This window comes from Colias philodice, chromosome 10, assembly GCF_061535455.1.
Source record: "Colias philodice isolate Cphi_HAF_F1 chromosome 10, ilColPhil1 Martin Lab GWU primary, whole genome shotgun sequence".
Taxonomy (NCBI): Eukaryota; Metazoa; Arthropoda; class Insecta; order Lepidoptera; family Pieridae; genus Colias; species Colias philodice.
In genome coordinates this window covers 7,751,294-7,771,579 of record NC_143095.1, presented here as the reverse complement: position 1 = coordinate 7,771,579, position 20,286 = coordinate 7,751,294, and the positions used below count along the sequence as shown (strand labels likewise).

At 32.7% G+C, this 20,286-nt stretch overlaps 1 protein-coding gene across 2 annotated transcripts in view; it reads right to left on the bottom strand.

Annotated features, from left to right (window-relative positions):
- CenG1A (Centaurin gamma 1A) overlaps positions 1–20,286 on the bottom strand; it is a 138,784-nt gene that overhangs the window by 8,731 nt on the left and 109,767 nt on the right. For both annotated transcript variants that reach the window (XM_089700060.1, XM_089700061.1), the window contains exons 2-10: positions 13,643–13,789; positions 12,216–12,301; positions 6,989–7,130; positions 6,689–6,823; positions 4,849–4,976; positions 2,953–3,477; positions 2,424–2,589; positions 1,375–1,575; positions 541–704 (exon numbers count right to left, since the gene is read on the bottom strand). In XM_089700060.1, the coding sequence (XP_089556186.1) occupies positions 541–704; positions 1,375–1,575; positions 2,424–2,589; positions 2,953–3,477; positions 4,849–4,976; positions 6,689–6,823; positions 6,989–7,130; positions 12,216–12,301; positions 13,643–13,789 (1,694 nt within the window). The remainder of the gene's footprint in view (positions 1–540; positions 705–1,374; positions 1,576–2,423; positions 2,590–2,952; positions 3,478–4,848; positions 4,977–6,688; positions 6,824–6,988; positions 7,131–12,215; positions 12,302–13,642; positions 13,790–20,286) is intronic.

Sequence of the window (20,286 nt, the reverse complement as noted above, 5' to 3'; positions counted from 1 at the left end):
GGACTGTAAGTCACATCGTAACTGTATGGCATGACACTACCGCCTACATCTTTTTTAAGGGCTATCGGTAAATTCTAAAATTTTTGTGTTACAAATCGTTGGACTTTCGCTATTTATCCGACGAGTGTGACTAACGCCCACGCGACTAGTCTGCCGGTACCAGCGTTCTGACCATCATTTTTCTTTTTGTCATTGCGTACTAAGACCCCTCTAGACCGCCATCCTGTTACAAATGGCCCGAAATTTTGTGTCAGTATCTCCCGGCCTAACATGTGCAATGTGTAAATGTGTTGACGTTCCAGCTCTTCTTAATATACCTATAGGCGGTGTCGTCTCCATATGTATATCTCAATGGTGACAAGTGACTAGCCGGCACTCACCCGTCCCTGCAGCGAGGCCAGTATCTGCGCCTCGACGGCGGCGACCCACGCGTCGCGCTCCGCGGCGGCGGCGGCGGCGCTCGCCCCGCTGCACACCTCCCAGCGCCACCGCTTGCCGTCCAAGCTGACTATGGTGAACAAGTGACTAGCCGGCACTCACCCGGCCCTGCAGCGAGGCCAGTATCTGCGCCTCGACGGCGGCGACCCACGCGTCGCGCTCCGCGGCGGCGGCGGCGGCGCTCGCCCCGCTGCACACCTCCCAGCGCCACCGCTTGCCGTCCAAGCTGACTATGGTGAACTCGCAGGAGGTTGCGCTTTCACCCTCTGTTAGCAAAATAAACATGTAAAAAAATTGGTTGTCTGTAAAGTCGGTTTACTGACGATAGTTGAACGTGACAACGTCCGATTGTGCTTCTTTGTCGTTCGATCCGCGCTCTCGCTCGCACTTCAAGCCTTACATGGAACGCCGCATGAGTCATGTTTTTTCGAGCGTGCAGGCGGCGCTATGGCCACTATCGAATTATAAGACGTTGTCACGTCAAAAATGCAGTCTCCCTGTTACCATGCTGGCTGTAAAGTGTGTGAAATGTCGGAGGTAAATAAAATAATGAATATTGAAAATTACAATTGCGACAAAACTCCGTTTATTAATGCTTTAATTTCTACCAATCGCTTATCTAAGCCCCGACTTAGTGCAAACTTATCAAATTTATCTAAAACATCTTTTTAAGTATCAAATTTGATCGAGATCTGTATAACTTTTATAAAAACAAAATCAGAAAATCTTTAAGAACGAACATTATTAGTAGAATGTAAATTACAAGCAAAAAAACAGGAATAGAATTATGTTATTGAATTTCTGTGTACCTAATTATTCAACCTATGTATAACGAAATTACTATCAAATACTCAGTTCTGCACGACCTAAGCTAGGATCAAAAACAAAAAAACAACTAATTTCGAAGGCAACATAAAAATTATCAATAAAATCTACCTTCTTCGCCATCTTTTTTGACACCACTACTCTTCATTCTCCTATGCCGTTTCTTAACATGTGGTGTATCTTTGTCCGTTCCATTTGTGGCTACATCTACTTCTGAAGCAAGTGACTGTCGACTTGACGCCGGTTCCTTCATGGCTTCAAACGCTGACATTAGAGCTTTATCCGTCGCTCGTGTGGGCTTTTCCTTGTAACCTAAAATTAATAGACATCTTTATTCATTGTTGTTTTAACTGAAGGTTGTTTCATTCATCACTCTGTCTTGAAGATCAATTAAAAATAATGTGTTGACCTTGATACACAATTTATGCTAATAACGAGTTCTACATTTCATTACCTACATGACAATTAAAAGAAATTTAAATCCATTATTTCATAAATATTAGTTCTACTTTCAAATTAAAATCGGACACAGAAGGCTAATCACCTACTACTTATTCTCAAAGAAAATCGATCCATGAAACTGATGTATAATCTGCCCATCACTAAAATCACAAATCTTATTTTAATCATTTATTATTACTTTTATTTTTGTCGATATGTGCTATTTAGTATAGTAATTCTTAATAGTTTCTAGTAGGTTCAGCACTATTTATATAAATAGTACTGGCCATTAATCATGCCTTCACCATATAATGGATTCAAATAACATTTGAAAGGGTGATTGATGATTATTAGAGTACCTAGAAAAGGCTTCAATTATTACTAACTAGCTTTCCGCCTGCGGCTTCGCCCGCGTTTTCAAAAAAAAACCCGCATAGTTCCCGTTCCCGTGGGATTTCCGGGATAAAACCTAGCCTATCTCACTCAGAAATGATGTAGCTTTCCAACAGTGAAAGAATTTTTCAAATCTGCCTAGTAGTTTCGGAGCCTATTCAATTCATACAAACAAACAAACAAAAAATCAAACCTTTCCTCTTTATAATATTTGTATAGAAGATAAAAAGGCATCAAAGCAACAAAGTTTTCTTATTCAATTATTTTTTTCCCTTCATTTAGATAGATTGTGATGTATGCAAATCCGTTTATAAATAAACACTTACCAAGAGATAATCCACCAATGCTATCATGAATATCAATACTTGTGTAACCATTATACCCTGGAACTGTTGTGATTATTGACTTAGAGCCTCTGGGTTTTTGCCCCGGCACTTTAACAGTCACATACTGTAGCGCTATTTCTTTTCCGTTTACATCTTCCATGTAATCCTGTAATTCAAGTAGTAAAGTAATAAGTTATTAAACTACACAATATATTGATTGAATAAGAATTATTTGTTTAAATATTATTTTTTTAATTGTATTTGAACTTGTTAAGAACACAAAATCAAAATTATGGAAAAAAGGCAAACTTAAGAAAAATTACGACTTATATAATTTTTTATATTATGTACATTATATTATGCAGTATATATTTATGGTTTATACGGCATATCTATATGATTTGATACCATTCTGTAATCTTACACCATACATATCAATATTATAACTAGAATGATAGTTCTAATAATACTTATGTTACAATGCAATAAGCAATTTGTTTTAATTCAGTTCAATACAAGTCCTACTTACATGTAAACTGGGATGATATGTCAATCTTCCATCATCACACAGCGTCACATATTTCTTCTTCCACTCCTTGTTCAAGGCTTTACTGCTCTTTTTGTACAAATAGCCCTGTTTCAGAGGTATCGCCCTGCCGGAACCGAGCTCGCCGTTTTTCAATCGATCTTCACCCTTCTTCGAGGGTGTAAAGAGATTGGATCTCCGTCTCGATTTCCGCGAAGTCGTCGGCGTGGAAGATGGAGTCGGCAGGTCTTTTGAATCTTTCGCCTGGAGATTGTCCAAACAATGTGGTGCTGTGAACTTGACATTATTATTTTCTGTCGCTATAGAAACGAGACCCGATGATGAACCGTGGCTTCCCAATGAGTTGCCCCATCTAGATGATGTGTCTGAACCGTTTGTGCTATGGATTTCTACGACATGTGTTGAGGATATGCCACTGCTGTTGGAGGAGGCATCGAATGATGACGCTCCTCTGTGCAAGTGATGTGATGATGCTGATAAGGTGTGATGACTGCGAGGAAGAGAGTCCTGAAATAAATAAATATAATTTAAGCAAAATTAATTTAATATTAATGTTCCATTCTAAAGTTAATTACTGTATCTGATATAATATTATAAATTTTTAGTATGTAATAGTATAAAAGAAATTAATTTTATTATATTACGAACAGTTTCAGTAACCAAGCTGACATTTCAAGTGATAGTTGCACAGTTTATTACAACTTTAAGCAATAATGTAGCCTGTGTTTATAATCAAAAACTTTTGTAATAAAACTCCATATTCCTATGTACTCCTTTAGGCTATTGATATTATGAGCATAATATGTAAATAACTTCAAGTTCAACTTTTTAATGAAGGATTAATTAAAAAATGCTACCTTTTTAATATAAGATACAAAAAAAATTGTGAATAAATTTATATTGTTTATAAAAAATATTCCCACACATTTTACACACAATTTATTTTTAATTTTTATATTTAAGAGTATTATAATACCTTGAACTTAACTTACAAACACAAGTATTCTCTTTAGCAACAAAAATATATAAATAATAGCCAAAAATATATAAATAATTATGACGCTGTAGAGTTAATAAATTTGTTTTATAGGTAGAATGGGCTAATTCTCAACCTTCTAATTATACAACCAAGAGAAGAAAAATATTAATGGAGATGTTAAAAAACTTGTTTAGTGTTTACACTGTTTAGAATATGGAAATGGTTATGTAACCCAAAATTCTACACTCTCAGTTATTTCAAGTCAACTAATCATTCATAATTTTACATCAAGATCCAATAACAACTTTCATCTTTTAACATTTCAAGTATTACAAGCAGAAGTAAAAAATAATGAAACGAAAAAGTCCTTAGATAACATACAATCAGAGTTAAGAAGTCTTGTGTCCCAAAATGTATTATTGTGGGCCTGTTTCATTGATAGATTTTCTTTATGAACAATGAATATAGCTGCGATCAGTCTTCTGTGTAAGGAACATGAGCCAAACCCATTTTTGTAAATGCTAACTGGTAATTAAACTTAAGATCTCATTATGGTTCTATTCTATTAAACCAAGTTAATATAATTCTGCGAAAAAAAAATTTATGACATTTTTATCTTTGTCGAAGTGTACCATTCAGTTATCAACTTGAACATTTATGATAGTAACATGTTTTTTTGATCTAACTACAGATGAGATCAACACCATCAGATATGAGCCTGATAGCTAGTGCTGTTCTGATAATATTTGATAAAAGTCATCAAATTCCGAATATAGAAACGCAACAAATAGAACATCAATTAATATATTCAAGTACACTATGATAGGTCATTAATTATTGATTAAAATCAAGGCCGACGTTTGATGAAGCGTGAATACAATTTAACTAAACAGCCTTACCTTATATAGGAATGTGGAATGGTTATGGTTTGGTGAATTCGCCAGCGGCTGTGGTGTGACCGGCCTAGAACCACCAGACAAACATTGCGACGAAGCCGACAATCTTGTTCCAACAATCTTCTGACATGCTGAAAAAAACACCAGCAAATCACTACACGTATTGCATATCGATAACAAAATCTTCACATCACATAACATACTAAAATAGCAACATAGTAAGTAATTCCAAACACGAAGACATTTAAACGGTAAAGAAAACAACACGCACATTCAAATTTAGCTGATTTTCGACGGTCGCGTTCCTCTGCTCTTTGAATATTGTAACAGGAACTGCGACGCCTTAAACTTGATATCGGTGACATATTCGATTTAAAAATGAGTGTTTTATCCATTTTTTCATTTGTATTTTAAAAGTTTTTAAAATTATTCACTGCCACAAATCACCGGTAAACGCTTAAAAGTCGTGTCAAAAATGTAAACAATGCGGAACGAAGTACGAACGTCAACACTCAACGACACAACACGACCGCTCGGCTGGGGGCCAGTGTTGCCACTGTTCGCGACTGAACTCCCCAGTCCCCACGCAAGTATTCAAAATAACTATTTGAACATCTGATATCCGATATCATCACGCATTGCTGTTCTATATCACGCTAAATTGTTAACAACGGAATTATATAATTTTTGATGTAACAAAATACATAATATGAAAATTGTATGCAATATATTATATATATTAAAAATTAGTGGTCCGCCCCGGCTTCGCCCGTGGTACATATTTCGCAATAAAAGGTAGCCTATGTCCTTTCTCGGGTATCAAAATATCTCCATACCAAATTTCATGCTAATTGGTTCAGTAGTTAAGGCGTGATTAAGTAACAGACAGACAGACAGAGTTACTTTCGCATTTATAATATTAAGTAGTATGGATATATAAATATTTAAAATGTAAATAATAATAATAAAACTATTGCGTTCCGAAATCAACAAGATCATTGTAATATTTATTTAATAAATATTTGTAATATGTATAAATATTTGCCTCTAAAATAGTCAGGTATATTGCCCACAGTTTACTGCTTTAGTTTCAAATTCATGAATCGCATTAAAGTACCTACCCAGTTAATTTGATTGAATTCGTAGCTCGTTATTTTCTACACTAGGTAAATGAGGAATTTATACCAGCACAAATTAGGTAATTTAACTTATTTTTAATTGAGTTTGAAACAAAAATTAAACAAGAATAAAACCGGCCAAGTGCGAGTCGGGCTCGCGCACAAAGGGTTCCGTAGCAGCAAATATAATAAATTACAGTTAAATCAACCTATCTCAAAAACTATAAGAGATACTTTGATCAAACCAAAAATCGTTGAAAGAGTTAATTAGCATGCATCACCTCTATTTTTTTTAGAATTTTATACCCCGTAGTTATAAAAATAGAGGGGGGGGGACATACTTTTTACGACTTTGAGAGCTGATATCTCAAAAACCGTTCACTTTAAGAAAAATGTTTTTTAGAAAACTTTATATCATTTTAAAAGACCTTTCCATTGATACCCCACACGGGTATGTACATCGAAAAAAAAAATTTCATCCCTCAGTTACATGTATGGGGGGCCCCACCCCCAATTCTTTTTTTTACTATTTAGTGTCATATTTTTGTAGCGGTTCATACAACACATATTCCCATCAAATTTCATCACTGTAGTACTTATAGTTTCCGAGTAAATCGGCTGTGACAGACGGACAGACGGACAGACGGACAGACGGACATGACGAAACTATAAGGGTTCCGTTTTTGCCATTTTGGCTACGGAACCCTAAAAAATACAATTCTTACCGTCTTGAAAAACGCGTTCGACATTTAAACCGTATGTTGCACATGTCTCGTAGTATGAACACCTTCGGAGTTCGTTAGATAACTTGCGAGCGCGATTATCGTCGACAACACGCGGACTACTTTCACTTATGGCATCTGAAAGAATAACCGATGATTAGACAGGAAATAACTCTTCAAAGTGTCCAAGAAATCTAACGTTTATAGTAATTAAGTCTCATTTAAAACAAAAAAATCGTTTTGCTTTCATGTTCAAATACATAAAGAGATATGTAGGTAACGGATTTTTAAAAGCATTGGTACCTTGAGTTCCAACTAATATGATGGGAATTTCTGCTGAGTTTCGATAGTGAGACATCTTGTTGAAATAATTTGAAACTGTGTTATAGCTGACTTCGTTTTCTAAGCTAAATACAAATATCACGGCATCCACCCAGGCTGTGAACTGTAACAAATGAAACTAAATAAAATGATGCATTCAGAACATAATTTAAATTTAAACTAATACCAGCTACACAGTAACAGCGATAAAAATAAAGTATAAGATAATAACAATTAATTGAAACGAGTTACTTAATTATTTTCTAAATCTTATTAAAATTCTTATAATTTATTTTCTTCGTGTATTTACATATTATGTTTGTGAGGAACGCCACACCCTAGGTTTTACCCATAATGTGGGGTCATTTTGTACTATTGCGTTATACGAGTAGAAGGGTTAAATTCGAAAGGGTTTCAGCTGCATATTCGTTTAACATACAATTTACAAGGTGTTGATTAAAAATTATTATGTATTTACGTAATTTATCAGATACTTTACGCTCTACATCATACACATATTTCTATTTACCAGATAGGCGATACAAATGTCAATTTGATTTTAATAGAAACTGATTATTGAGAGTATTAATTGTTGTATGTTGTATGGGTAGACAATAGACATCCCATACATCATACACAAAATATAAAAGATACCCATACAATAGCACAGGACCGAGAAAACTAAGCAATTAAATACCACTCGGAAATGCACTCATACTCCCCTTGAATTTAGACATTAAAGAGGGTGATACCCCTTTGTTTTTATCAACAATGAATCCCATAGCAGGACCTAGGTCTTAGTCTTTAAATTTTAGACTCTTTTTAACTATAGAAAATTATGTGTGGAAACAAAATATCTGTAAAAGCCTTAAAAGCCGTAGCCAATTTAGCTCTTGATAATTTTAGCTTTTAGGTTATTGACAGGTGATAACTGATAAAATTAATAATAAAAATATACTCTGCTAAAAATCACATTTATTCTAAATCTCATGAATACACACTATAACTTACCAATTTTGGGTTTTATTAATATTATGAATCACCACTAAAGACAATAAAATATTGTCAATCACAAAATAAATTATATAATGCAAAATATTTTACAATTGTGACCGGACGAGGTAATATTCAGGAGTAGACTGGGCGGGCGGGCGGATTGGAACCTTGTCAGTAGAGCCTTGATATCTGCTGTCCTACTCCCACTACAGAAATGCGTGTTTGAGACAAGGACAGACTAAATGCACTCGCCTCTAAGCCTTGCAATACAACGTATACAAATTTTGTATATTATACGGAGATTGCTTGTAATAGATAATGGATCAGAAACTTGGTGCAATATTAGATAATTATAAGTACTACATTTTAGATTTATTTTATTTATTCAAACTTAAGTAATGTTTTATTTATATTTGGATTCTATGATAAATTACAAAAGGATGCTGAAGAGACAAAAGTATTCATTTTTTTAAATAATATAAGTACCAACTAGCCCAGTTATGAAATGAAGTTATCATTGCAGGACATTACCAGATAAACATGCGAGTTCGTCGGAACAAATAATTGTGATAATGTTATATTCTATACAATATGAGTGCAACATAAAGTAGGTTATATGTAATGTACTCCCGTTTTATAGTAATTGGAAAGTTTTAATAAAATTTTCAATATTATATCAAAAAAATATAGATAAGTGTAACATCCTCCCCATTGTCTAAGTAAGAACGATCGGAAACAGGTTTCCCATCCTACGCAAAGCCACAATACGTAACGAACAATGAGACCATATAGCCAGATACCGGTAACATTGTACAAAGTTTAAAAGGAACATGAATAGATGACATTTGGTCACAAGTAATAAGATACTCTAGGGATGCTAGAAGGTCACATACTGGACACTGGCTGTATCGTTAATTAACAAAATGAGGAAAGTACAGGTACATAATATAAGCAGAAGTACGGTCTACCTAATCTTTCATTAGAACTTAGTTTAATGTACAATTTGGAAAACTTCAATATAAAAAATAAAGAGATGCACATTGAAGAATGATATGATAAAAAATAAGAATAGATAATTGAGATAAAAGGTGAAGACGTTAAGCCTGGACATGTGTATAGCAGTGTAGTTTCATTGTTATTGTAAAGAATGAAACCTGTTCGACAGGATTCTCTCCATAAATTAATCGTAGAAGTGTCAATAGATAATATTATTATACCTAAGTGTAAATGTGATACCTATTATGTAGTTAATAATCCTAGCTGTTTATATAGCGGAGAATGTAATACAATGTTCAAGATTGTATAATATCGTGCAGGTACATTATTATATGTAGATACATACTATATTTTTACCTATCTCATAAAGAATATTTTTTACTATGGTATCCCTGTTGGTTTCAAGTTCAGAATGCCTATTGTCATGTTTTGTATGGATCTTAAACTTGTTATTTTTTAAAAGGTCACGATCCACGAGTACTATTTTAATAAAGGTCGCAAGATATTTATGGTAAGCGGCAGGTAGTATCAACCTCATTGACAAGGGATTAGAAGTTTACTCGATTACTTATTGATCATCTTACTAGTGAAAATCTTATATATAAAAATGAATCGCAAAATGTGTTGGTAAGCGCATAACTCGAGAACGGGTGGACCGATTTCGATAATTCTTTTTTTATTATATTCCTTGAAGTACCAGGATGGTTCTTATGTAGAGAAAACATAAATAGGTACCACGGGCGAAGCCGGGGCGTACCGCTAGTAAATAATAAATATAGCTGTTACAATCATTTTAATTTCCTTATTGCGTAAAGTGGTGGATATTTTCATTATTGATATATCTAAACTAATTGTTAAAGCTGCGTGTAGCATGCAGAAGTAAAATTCGCAGTTTGAAATGAATGATTTCGACTGTGAAATGTAGGTAGAGTAGGCACGTGTTATTTCATTCATTTAAGTCATATTTTATTGAATGAATATTATTGGAACATACTTATTATGATAACCTACGTCTTATTTTATTAGTCAAATAGTGTAGAGATTGTATTGCGAAACACGTCGACATCTGGAGATCATATTATTACGAAACATATATAGCAGTACCCTTCATATTTTCCACCCACTTCTCACCCTTGAAGTTATTCAAGACCCTACAACTTACGACACAGTACTATGACCCTACAACTTACTACTTACTCGGTGACATGAGTGAAGTGAGTTATAAAAAAAGTTTATCGATTGTAGGCAGACAAAACTGCGAATCTCCCCCATCCATCAGTTTAAAAAACGCCCTGTAAGTTTACATAGAACAATAAACCATACGACATACTTAATACTATCGTTTCATTCATTTAGGCGCCGAAGAGTCGGCACGCGTACCCTGCGAAGAGAGTCGATAAATTATTCGAAATTGACTCTTATTCGTGAAGATAGAGAATTCAAAACACATTAGCCGAGAACGGTATAAATGAATGAATTAATAATGAAGGTAGCGATTGATTCGCTATGATTACAATTACTACGATAGCAACATTTGTGGGTACAGGCAACATTTATTGATCACTATTGAAGAATTATTTTAACTTTTGCCTATGGGGATCTCTATTATAAAATTTATAAGCACTATTTGAATTGAATTTACTCTACTAATTATATTATTAATTATTACTTGTATACTCTTATATTACCTAGGTCTTTCGTATTTTAAATTGACCTGCGCTCCTACCTACCAACTTAGGTAAAACATTAAACAACAAAGATAACAATTTATAAGTACTTGTTAATCAAATATTCCATTTTGATTTCAGGGTAAAAAAGTACAGTATCTACATTTCAAACTTAACGACGCGACGCGACGTACCAATTATTATTATTTCATTTCTATATAATGTAGCAATTTGTCATGTCTCTTAATTTTGAAAATTATACGTTCTCGACATTGGTATCATTAGGATAATGAGGAGGGGAATCCTTTCAAAGACTCTCTTTGAGTATAAATAAACACTAAAATACTAAGAAATGTTTTTACTAACTACGCATTAAAGTACCTAGAGGGTGCTAAGTACACTGCATATAATAAAATAATATCTATACTATATTAACTAGGTACCTATGATAAATATTTCTAGCACTCAGACACTTTTATTGATATATTTAATCCAAATTATCCAAAATAGAAAAAACAAACTAGAGGTTATTCTCTTGCCAGTGGGCGCATAATCGATAAAAACAGTTTTTAATGAAAACGAAACAAGCTCTTTAAAAAAATGTAGTAATTATTCAGAATCGAGAAAAGTAATTTTGAACTGGAGTTTTCGCAATTAGTCTGAATTGCACTTCTATAATAAACTGAAAACCTTTTCCCTTAATTTTTTTAAAGTATTTTCTTTAACAAACGTTGATCTCAACTTTTAAAATTGAGGAGCATAAAAAATAATTGTCTAATATCCAGAAAGAATAACTGAAGTTTTGATCAATAATTTTTCAGTTATATTTATTTATTATGTAACGTTTAAGTGCCTACTTTCATATCTATGTTTCTTGAATCATTGTACCTAATCTCTTGAATATAAAAAAAACAGTTCTAGTGACTCTTCGCTAAAAATAGCATGAATTTTTCCTGTCAGAACTCGCGAATTTTTCCTACAATTTCCATGAGAAAAGAAATAAACAACTTATGATAAGAATTGATATTGAACCAGCGAAACGAGAGAAGAGCTATCTCGAATGTCTGTGTCCTTAGAAACTTTTAGTTTTGTTCTTTGTTTACAGTTAATCAGATTATCCTACGGTCTGTAAATACTCACAGTTAAATAGACTTAATGAAAACTTTTGGCTGTTCTTATAAGTGGCACAGGACACTGACACATTCCTAATTAGTGAATGAAACTGCCATTAAGGTTAGCGTTAACACGGAAATCCTATTACACTACATTTCGTGCTACTTATGCCGCTGTTTGTTGTGGGCGGTTACTAAAATTAGACCATAAAATAAGCATTCTACATTGTAAATAATGTCAGGCAAATATAATTGTAATTAAATTAGACAAATATGCTGTAAATCCCTTTAACTTTGACATATTTAAAGCACAGAAGAAGAGTTTCATATAAGGTATCCTCAATATCGACAAATTATACGCTGTTAGAACATTGGCTGCATACATTAAAGAATTTTAATAAAAAAAAATTTTAACAAACCGAAATAAATGAAACTCACCTGCATTTCTGGAGGACCACCTTCATCCCTGATGAGCAGGAGATAACTGTGACCATCGATAATTACTTCCTTCTTAAATCTGCCACCTACGAAACAATAAAATGCAAAGGTAACTTGTAGCCTTACATATTATATTTTAAGGTTTGAAGAATTAAAGAAAAAAATGTTTGATGAATGAACAAATGACATTTGAAACGTAGGTACGTGTATAAGTTTATTATATTTAAAAATAGCTTATTTATTATGTACTTAGTTAGCAACTTTATATTTTTAATCATATTATCTTAATTCTTATTCTTATTCTTAATTTCTTAATACTATTATAAAGGCGAAAGTTTGTAAGGATGTATGGATGTATGGATGTATGGATGTATGGATGTATGGATGTTTGTTACTCTTTCACGTAAAAACTACTGAACCGATTACAATGAAATTTAGCACACATATAGAGGGTAACTTGGATTAACACATAGGATAGTTTTTATCCCGGAAATCCCACGGGAACGGGAACTATGCGGGTTTTCCTTTGCAAACGCGGGCGAAGCCGCGGGCGGAAATCTAGTTATTTATAAATTAACCATAAAATCGGGAGATCGTGAATGTGTATGCTAGCAACATTGACTGTTTACGGAATACTCCGTATTCCGTAACAGCCAAATGGGGCCAATCAGAAATCGGTAAATTTTTATAAAGAACTTATTGTCAAAGGATTTTAGCATTAATTTTATTGGCAAAGTGTAGAATGACGTAAAATAATAAAACATAAAACAATATCATAGATGTATGTAGTTATAAAAAATAGTACTCTTACATTATGTAGCGAAGAATAATAATTTATCATAGAATGTAGAGTACCTAGGTATTATTTTTCGATTTGAATAGACCTGTGTTGGACTTGAGTGTAGGTAAATAATGTGTAGAATTTGTGTAGTAATTGAAATGGTGTTGATGACCTACTTACATAGTACTCCATCGGATACCGCTAATAAAATAACCAAAATCATTTTTATCTTTTTAAAACACCTTCAGTCCTAACAAAGGTCTATATCATATTATTTCAGTACTTAAAGGTAGGTATTAACTATTATACCTACGTTTTATCACTGGATAAAAAATTGTTAAATATTCTTTAGAAATTATTGGTTTCGTAATAACTATCACACATCTTTTTAGATTTTCCATAATAATTTATATCGTATCAATGGAATTAATATTACAGCGCCATCTACATTTACACTTAAACATTAAGTATTCAACAAGTTTTTAGAAAGAGATGTTGTTCACACTGCGTCTACTAGATGGCGTTGCTTTAAAATATATATTCAAGTCTTCATTATTTATGTATTTAAAGTATTTATTATGAAATACATTTAATATTTATTAATCTTTTCAGTTTTAAATAGTGAATAAAATCGCAGTTTTCTTACCTTCCGGACTTTCTTCTTGCATATATGCCCCAGTTAAATATCGATGTACTAGCGCCGATTTCCCACTATCTGGGGAGCCTAACACCCCAACACGCAGTTCTGTTACTCCGCGTGCTGAAGTCCATTCTTGACTATTCACGAATGAATCTAGAAAGAAAAAGAAGCGTGTGAGATTGACTAGGTATAAGGAATTCAGTATAGGTATTTTAAAGAAAATTTTGTGAAATGCTACTAATTAGCTTATTGATCCGAAAATCATCTCAGACCGTTAGATTGCATTCTATTACATGGTTAATGATAATAATTCAGTTTTTATACAATATTTTATTCTCTTATACAATATAGGTAGGTAGGTATATTATGTATCTACATTTTTCTTATCATTAGATACAATTTGTGTAAAGGGAACACCAGCAATAAAAAAAATCATTACCCATTATGTAGTAAGACGTAGTAATGTGAATGTATTTTCTAATGCGAAAATAATAGTCAATGTCATCAGTTCATCTGCATCGTCACATCGCTTAATTATTTTATAATTGACGATCTAGACAAGTGACCCACTGGGCTTTAAGAGCGAAATCGGATTTTCCGGGAAAAGAAACATAGATGGTAGTTCACAGATCACAGAATGTGGTAGTTAATTAACAAAAGAAATTTGTATTAATAAGTGGTCTAATAAGCTGCACCTTATGGTAAGATATAAGTAGATAGGTACCTAAGTATACCTGCTTCTTCTCTTTTAATTAGAAACGAAACAAAGAAATAGTCTTATTAGGAATGACAACGAAAAATAACTTTCAGGTGATTTCAAAGGATTTCTTCAATAATTTATAAAACTTTTAGAACCTATCTACCTACAGAAGTTTAAATTAAATGAGTACAAGTATTAATAACTGTTATCCACGACCTTCACTTTTTTATGCCAGTCATAGTTAGCGCAGAAAAAATAGTCAAATGACAAATATTACATTACTTCATAGACAAATTGTGTAATAATATCTGTGTTAATATTTAAAAAAGACCACGTACAAGAAAAGAAGATTGAATGCCGTAACACGGCGCTTTCTTATTTTCTAATCTAAATGGTTTTGTGCAATGGTTGCGCAAAAGCACATTACTATTTGCGCAAATACATTTGATGTCATCTGAAGCGACCGAAATCGTGATATTTTTACAAAGTAATGCTTGAAGTTGAACATAATTTATTACAATTTTTCGTCAGTCTTATAGACTAGAGTAGATAATTTTTGAAACAAAAAAAAATCGCAGTCGGATGAAACCCATTAGAAAAGGAGAGGAATATGATAAAAATGTAAGGAAAAATAAATTACGGTCAATCCGAGTTCGGGAAGCGGGAGGGGGGAGCTTTTAAGAGAAAAAAATGGTTTCTCTCGATTTCCGACAAAACGACAAGTCCTATAGAAAAAAGTTCAATAGCAAAGTTGTAGATAATTAAAAGTTCTACAACTTTTTTATTCAAAATTTTTTCACATAACCTCAAAATTTAGGTGAAAAATTCAAAAAACCAAGTTTTTGGTCTTTTATTTTTATCTACTTCAAAATTTATTTTTTTTCTACGAAATTTGGTGGAAACTTACTTTATTATGTCCCAAATACACTGTAATTTATTTGATTGAAAATATTTATTTTTACGCCTTATTTTGAATTAATACCAAAAAAACAACCTAATTTTCAATCGAAAAGTCACCCGTCAAAATATCAGCTCTTTTCAAAAACTTGGGGTGCCTTTTATTCATTGAAATCTTTACTTTCTTAAGGTGTAAAAAAAATAAACACCACCATAGTAAATGTTCTCAGGAAATGCATACAAACAGTGTGAAAATTAGCTTTTACTAAATCAGGCACACTTCTCGAACTACCTGAAATGTTTTTATCGACATCATTTTGCTTTTGAATATGCTGTAAAATATTAAACTTAGAACAGATAATTATTTTTCTTTTGAAATATTACCGAAAAGCCGATACAAGAGAAGATATAGAGTTCAAGAAGTGTGCCTGATTTAGTAAAAGCTCATTATCACAATGTTTGTATGCATTTCCTGAGAATATTTACTATGGTGGTGTTTATTTTTTTACACCATATGAAAGTAGAGATTTCAATGAATAAAAGACACCCCAAGTTTTTGAAAAGAGCTGATATTTTGACGGGTGACTTTTCGATTGAAAATTAGGTTGTTTTTTTGGTATTAATTCAAAATAAGGCGTAAAAATAAATATTTTCAATCAAATAAATTACAGTGTATTTGGGACATAATAAAATAAGTTTCCACCAAATTTCGTAGAAAATAAATAAATTTTGAAGTAGATAAAAATAAAAGACCAAAAACTTGGTTTTTTGAATTTTTCACCTAAATTTTGAGGTTATGTGAAAAAATTGTGAATACAAAAGTTGTAGAACTTTTAATTACCTACAACTTTGCCATTGAACTTTTTTCTATAGGACTTGTAGTTTTGTCGGAAATCGAGAGAAACCATTTTTTTCTCTTAAAAGCTCCCCCCTCCCGCTTCCCGAACTCGGATTGACCGTAATTTATTTTTCCTTTTATTTTCATCATATTCCCCTCCTTTTCTAATGGGTTTCATCCGACTGCGATTTTTTTTATCTTTTCATTATTTTTAAAGGCTTCTACCCCAGTCTATTATTAGACTCTGATTTTTAAAATATGAAACAAGAAAAAGAGTAATAGTTAATGTATTTTTCGCCGCGTAAAACTATGCCAATACTGCAATATAATATTAAGTACCTATACATAAATATTTTTTTACACTGGCCATTCTAATCGTGAATGTTTAATCATCCGTAACGACTCGGTTTTTCAAGAATAAACTGTGATTGAAACTACGTATTGAAGCAGGAACCTAACAACGTTGCTAAGCTTGAAAACAACGTAAAAAGAAATTCACTAAAAACTTCTAACCAAAAGATTGAAAACGTTTTTATGCAAGTAAAACTAAAGTTTCACCGGAACAAAAAGCGTGATACTTATAGAATTTGCAATAAAACGTCCCAGGTTGAACGAAAATAATAAAATTTAGCTAATACTAAACTCGAATAGTGTACAAACGGGCTATAAATTATAGCTGGTTCAACATGGTAAACAAGACAAGCCATCACAATAAATCAATGCATAACTTGTTCCGTCAATAAGGCAGTGGGGTACTCCAGACCCCTTTTCAAGCTAAATACGATCAAACACTCATTTCACACATTTACGACGCTATAAACCTCCCGTCGCGTACTTAATGGGCGGGTTAATTTCGGTTTATGAATTCTTAATTCTCAATAAACTTTTTCATTCCTTAGACCCTTGCTCTATATTCCATAGCGTCGTAAGGTGAAAAATGATTTATTAGCAGAGTTATGGGAAAACATTATGCTATTATGAGGTAGTTTGTAGGCGAATTTAATGCCACAATGCTATAAAACCCACTTATTCTAATGTTAATAATTAGTACGTATACAATCATAATTTTATCGCGCCATTAAATTTTATTTTCTCTTACCTTTTGTCAAGGTTATTTTGACCTTACATCGACTTATATACACGAATTGCATTTAATATATGTACAATTACTCTACCTACCTTATACCTATAGTTTTAAAATTGGCAAGTGGTTTTATTTGAATAATTCAACTTGTGGCACGACACAGCACTAGTAGCAACCACCGCTGATAATAGCTAAGTACATATAAAACTACACTTAGGTAGCAACATTTTTTCCCATCTTATCCCGACACTATAATATCTAGAAAGTATCAACAATAATTTATATCTAATACCTAGGTACAGATGAAACAAATAATTTAACAATGAATAGTTCAATGATTGCACTGTAAATTTGGATCAATCATTCCACATTGTTCCTTAATGCGAATGCGATTTAAACAATTTAAAAATGCGAAACGTTCAACTTAGTTGCAGCTAATTGCATTTCTGTTTTAAGAACAAGCTTCCTCTCAGAGCTCTAAACATTTAGCGTAAAATAACGCTCTTTAGCACATTTGCAAGCTATTTCCTGACTAATTTGCTTTTAGCGAGGCGCATTTATTTTTACTGCTGGTAATTCGATGGCAGATAGCTTAGTTATACAGTCAGGCAAATACCTAGTTACATGACAACATACATTGAATGTTATATTGAAGTAACAATACTTATTTATCATGTAATATATATACATATTACTAGGTTTCCGCCCGCGGCTTCGCCCGCGCAGTCAAAGAAAAACCCGCATAGTTCCCGTTCCCGTGGGATTTCCGGGATTGTGACATTTTCCCGGGAAAAAAAGTAGCCTATGTCCTTTCTCGGGTATCAAAATATCTCCATACCAAATTTCATGAAAATTGGTTCAATAGTTTAGGCGTGATTGAGTAACAGACAGACAGACAGAGTTACTTTCGCATTTATAATATTAAGGTTGATGTTCCGACCGTCCCTCCATACATTTTTGATTACCTCTAAACACTTAACACAGACACTATTTCTTTAAAACTAATCATTTTATCACTTCTCTATAATGAAATGTGTGCGCGTTCGACCTTTTTAATCAATAATTTACAATATTTACTTAGAAAAACAACAGTAAAATACCGGAAAAATTTGACACTTCTACAGTAGTGTGCGTGACTTTTGCCAAGTGAAACACGACATAAAGCACGACATCTAGCGCATAGACTATATACTTATTACAGATCTAGCGCGTCAATGTCTAAACGAAAGGCGATGTTTAGACATTGACGCGCTAGATGTCGTGCATTCGCGTTCGTTATCTTATATACATAATGAGCATAATTCTAATAAATCAAAGTTCTGTGTAAAAATTGAGTAATTTCATTTCCAATCGTTCAAAGAAAATAACAATAAAATAAAATAAAACTAATGACCTTAGAAACTATGTTTTTTTTTGTAAACAATTTATTACTCATTATTGTTCGTGATTAGTATTGTGGCTAACATTGACTCATCAGTTCATCACTGAAACCAGTGATAAATCAGTACCTATATCATATTGTGTTTGAATATTTTTAAACAATGATATAAGTATACAATTATTATAAATCGGTAAACTATCAAAGTAATCACAAACTTGCAAACATTGGTAAAATGTCCAGTAGTTTATGAGCCTATTCATTACAATCAAACAAACAAACAAAGTTTTCCTCTTTATAATATTAGTGTAGACAAACACTATGAATACGATCACGAATGCAAATTCGGGGATTTTCTAATTATTGCTAAATAATAATTGAATTCGTTTTGAAATACTCTATAATTTTTAGTGTATAAATAGACATTTATAATGTGGTGCTCATTTTTTTTGTACTGCTAACGCTATTGTAGGTACCTATTTTCGTTGTTTTATTTCAAGTGAACACGGCCATACAATTTTGTCACGAGCCGCCTATGATTGTAGGTACTTTTGTTAGGCTCCTTCGTCGTCCGCGTCGCGTCGGCTCGAAAGTTCTTGATTTCATTGTCACGCGCTTTGATTTGCGCGCGGATTTTCTTGTGTTGTGAATTTATTTTTGTATTATTATTATTTTTTATTTTTTTTTTATTTTATTGATTCAAATAAAATATTTCACTAGTATGCATTTGAGACTATATTGTATTATGTATAATTTATCGTAGGTATAGTTATTCTTATAACGCAGTTATATTTTCGGTGGGACAATTTGACCCGTGATTTTTCTGAAATATCACCACGTTGCAAATCACATCAATCATACACACGTATGACGAAAGTATAGTGGCTAACATTGACTCATCAGTTCATCACTGAAACCAGTGATAAATCAGTATATCATATTTTATTGTGTTTGAATATTTTTTAAACAACGATATATACAATATTATTATAAATCGGTAAACTACCAAAGTACTTCCGAATTTTCAGACAGACAAACAAGTAGTTTGAACACGCAGTTTTCTTATAGGTACTAGTAGCAAAAATCAAAACCATAATATTATGTTTACCTACTATATTTTACTAAAAGTCGAGTGCGTCGAAATCGTAAATAATAGGTAATAATATAATGTTTTTCACCTTCCTGGTTATTTTCCCATAGTAAATAGTGTTTTAGGTTTGTTGTTGTAGGTAGGAATAATAATAATTATTCTTACTTGTTGGTTATGAAATGTATATTGAAATAATTTACTTTTACAAATCATTAGTGATATTAGTTTTGAGTGAAAATGCTTGGATCAGCATAATATTATATGGTACTTCAAATACATGTTTTGATAAAAAAACAATAGTGTAATAAAATAAAACTGCGTTTTATTGTTATCAATGTTGACAGTTTTAAATTCCAAAATTATTGATCAATAAAATAGTTTACACCAACAAATATAACTTTTATTTTTATAACCATCGTTCATAATATAAACCGTAGCAGGTGGCGTTTTGAAGTTCTGTCTACTCGTACAGAAAAATGGAAAACTTGTTTTTTTTGTAAACAATTTATTACTCATTATTGTTGTTTGGCTGTGTGTTTGGCAACTCGAAGCGTGGTCGTCCGTCGTAGGTACTTTTGTTCGGCGTCGCGTCGTCGCTCGTCCGCGTCGGCTTGATATAAAACATTCTTGATTTCATTGACACGCGCTATGATTTGCGCGCGG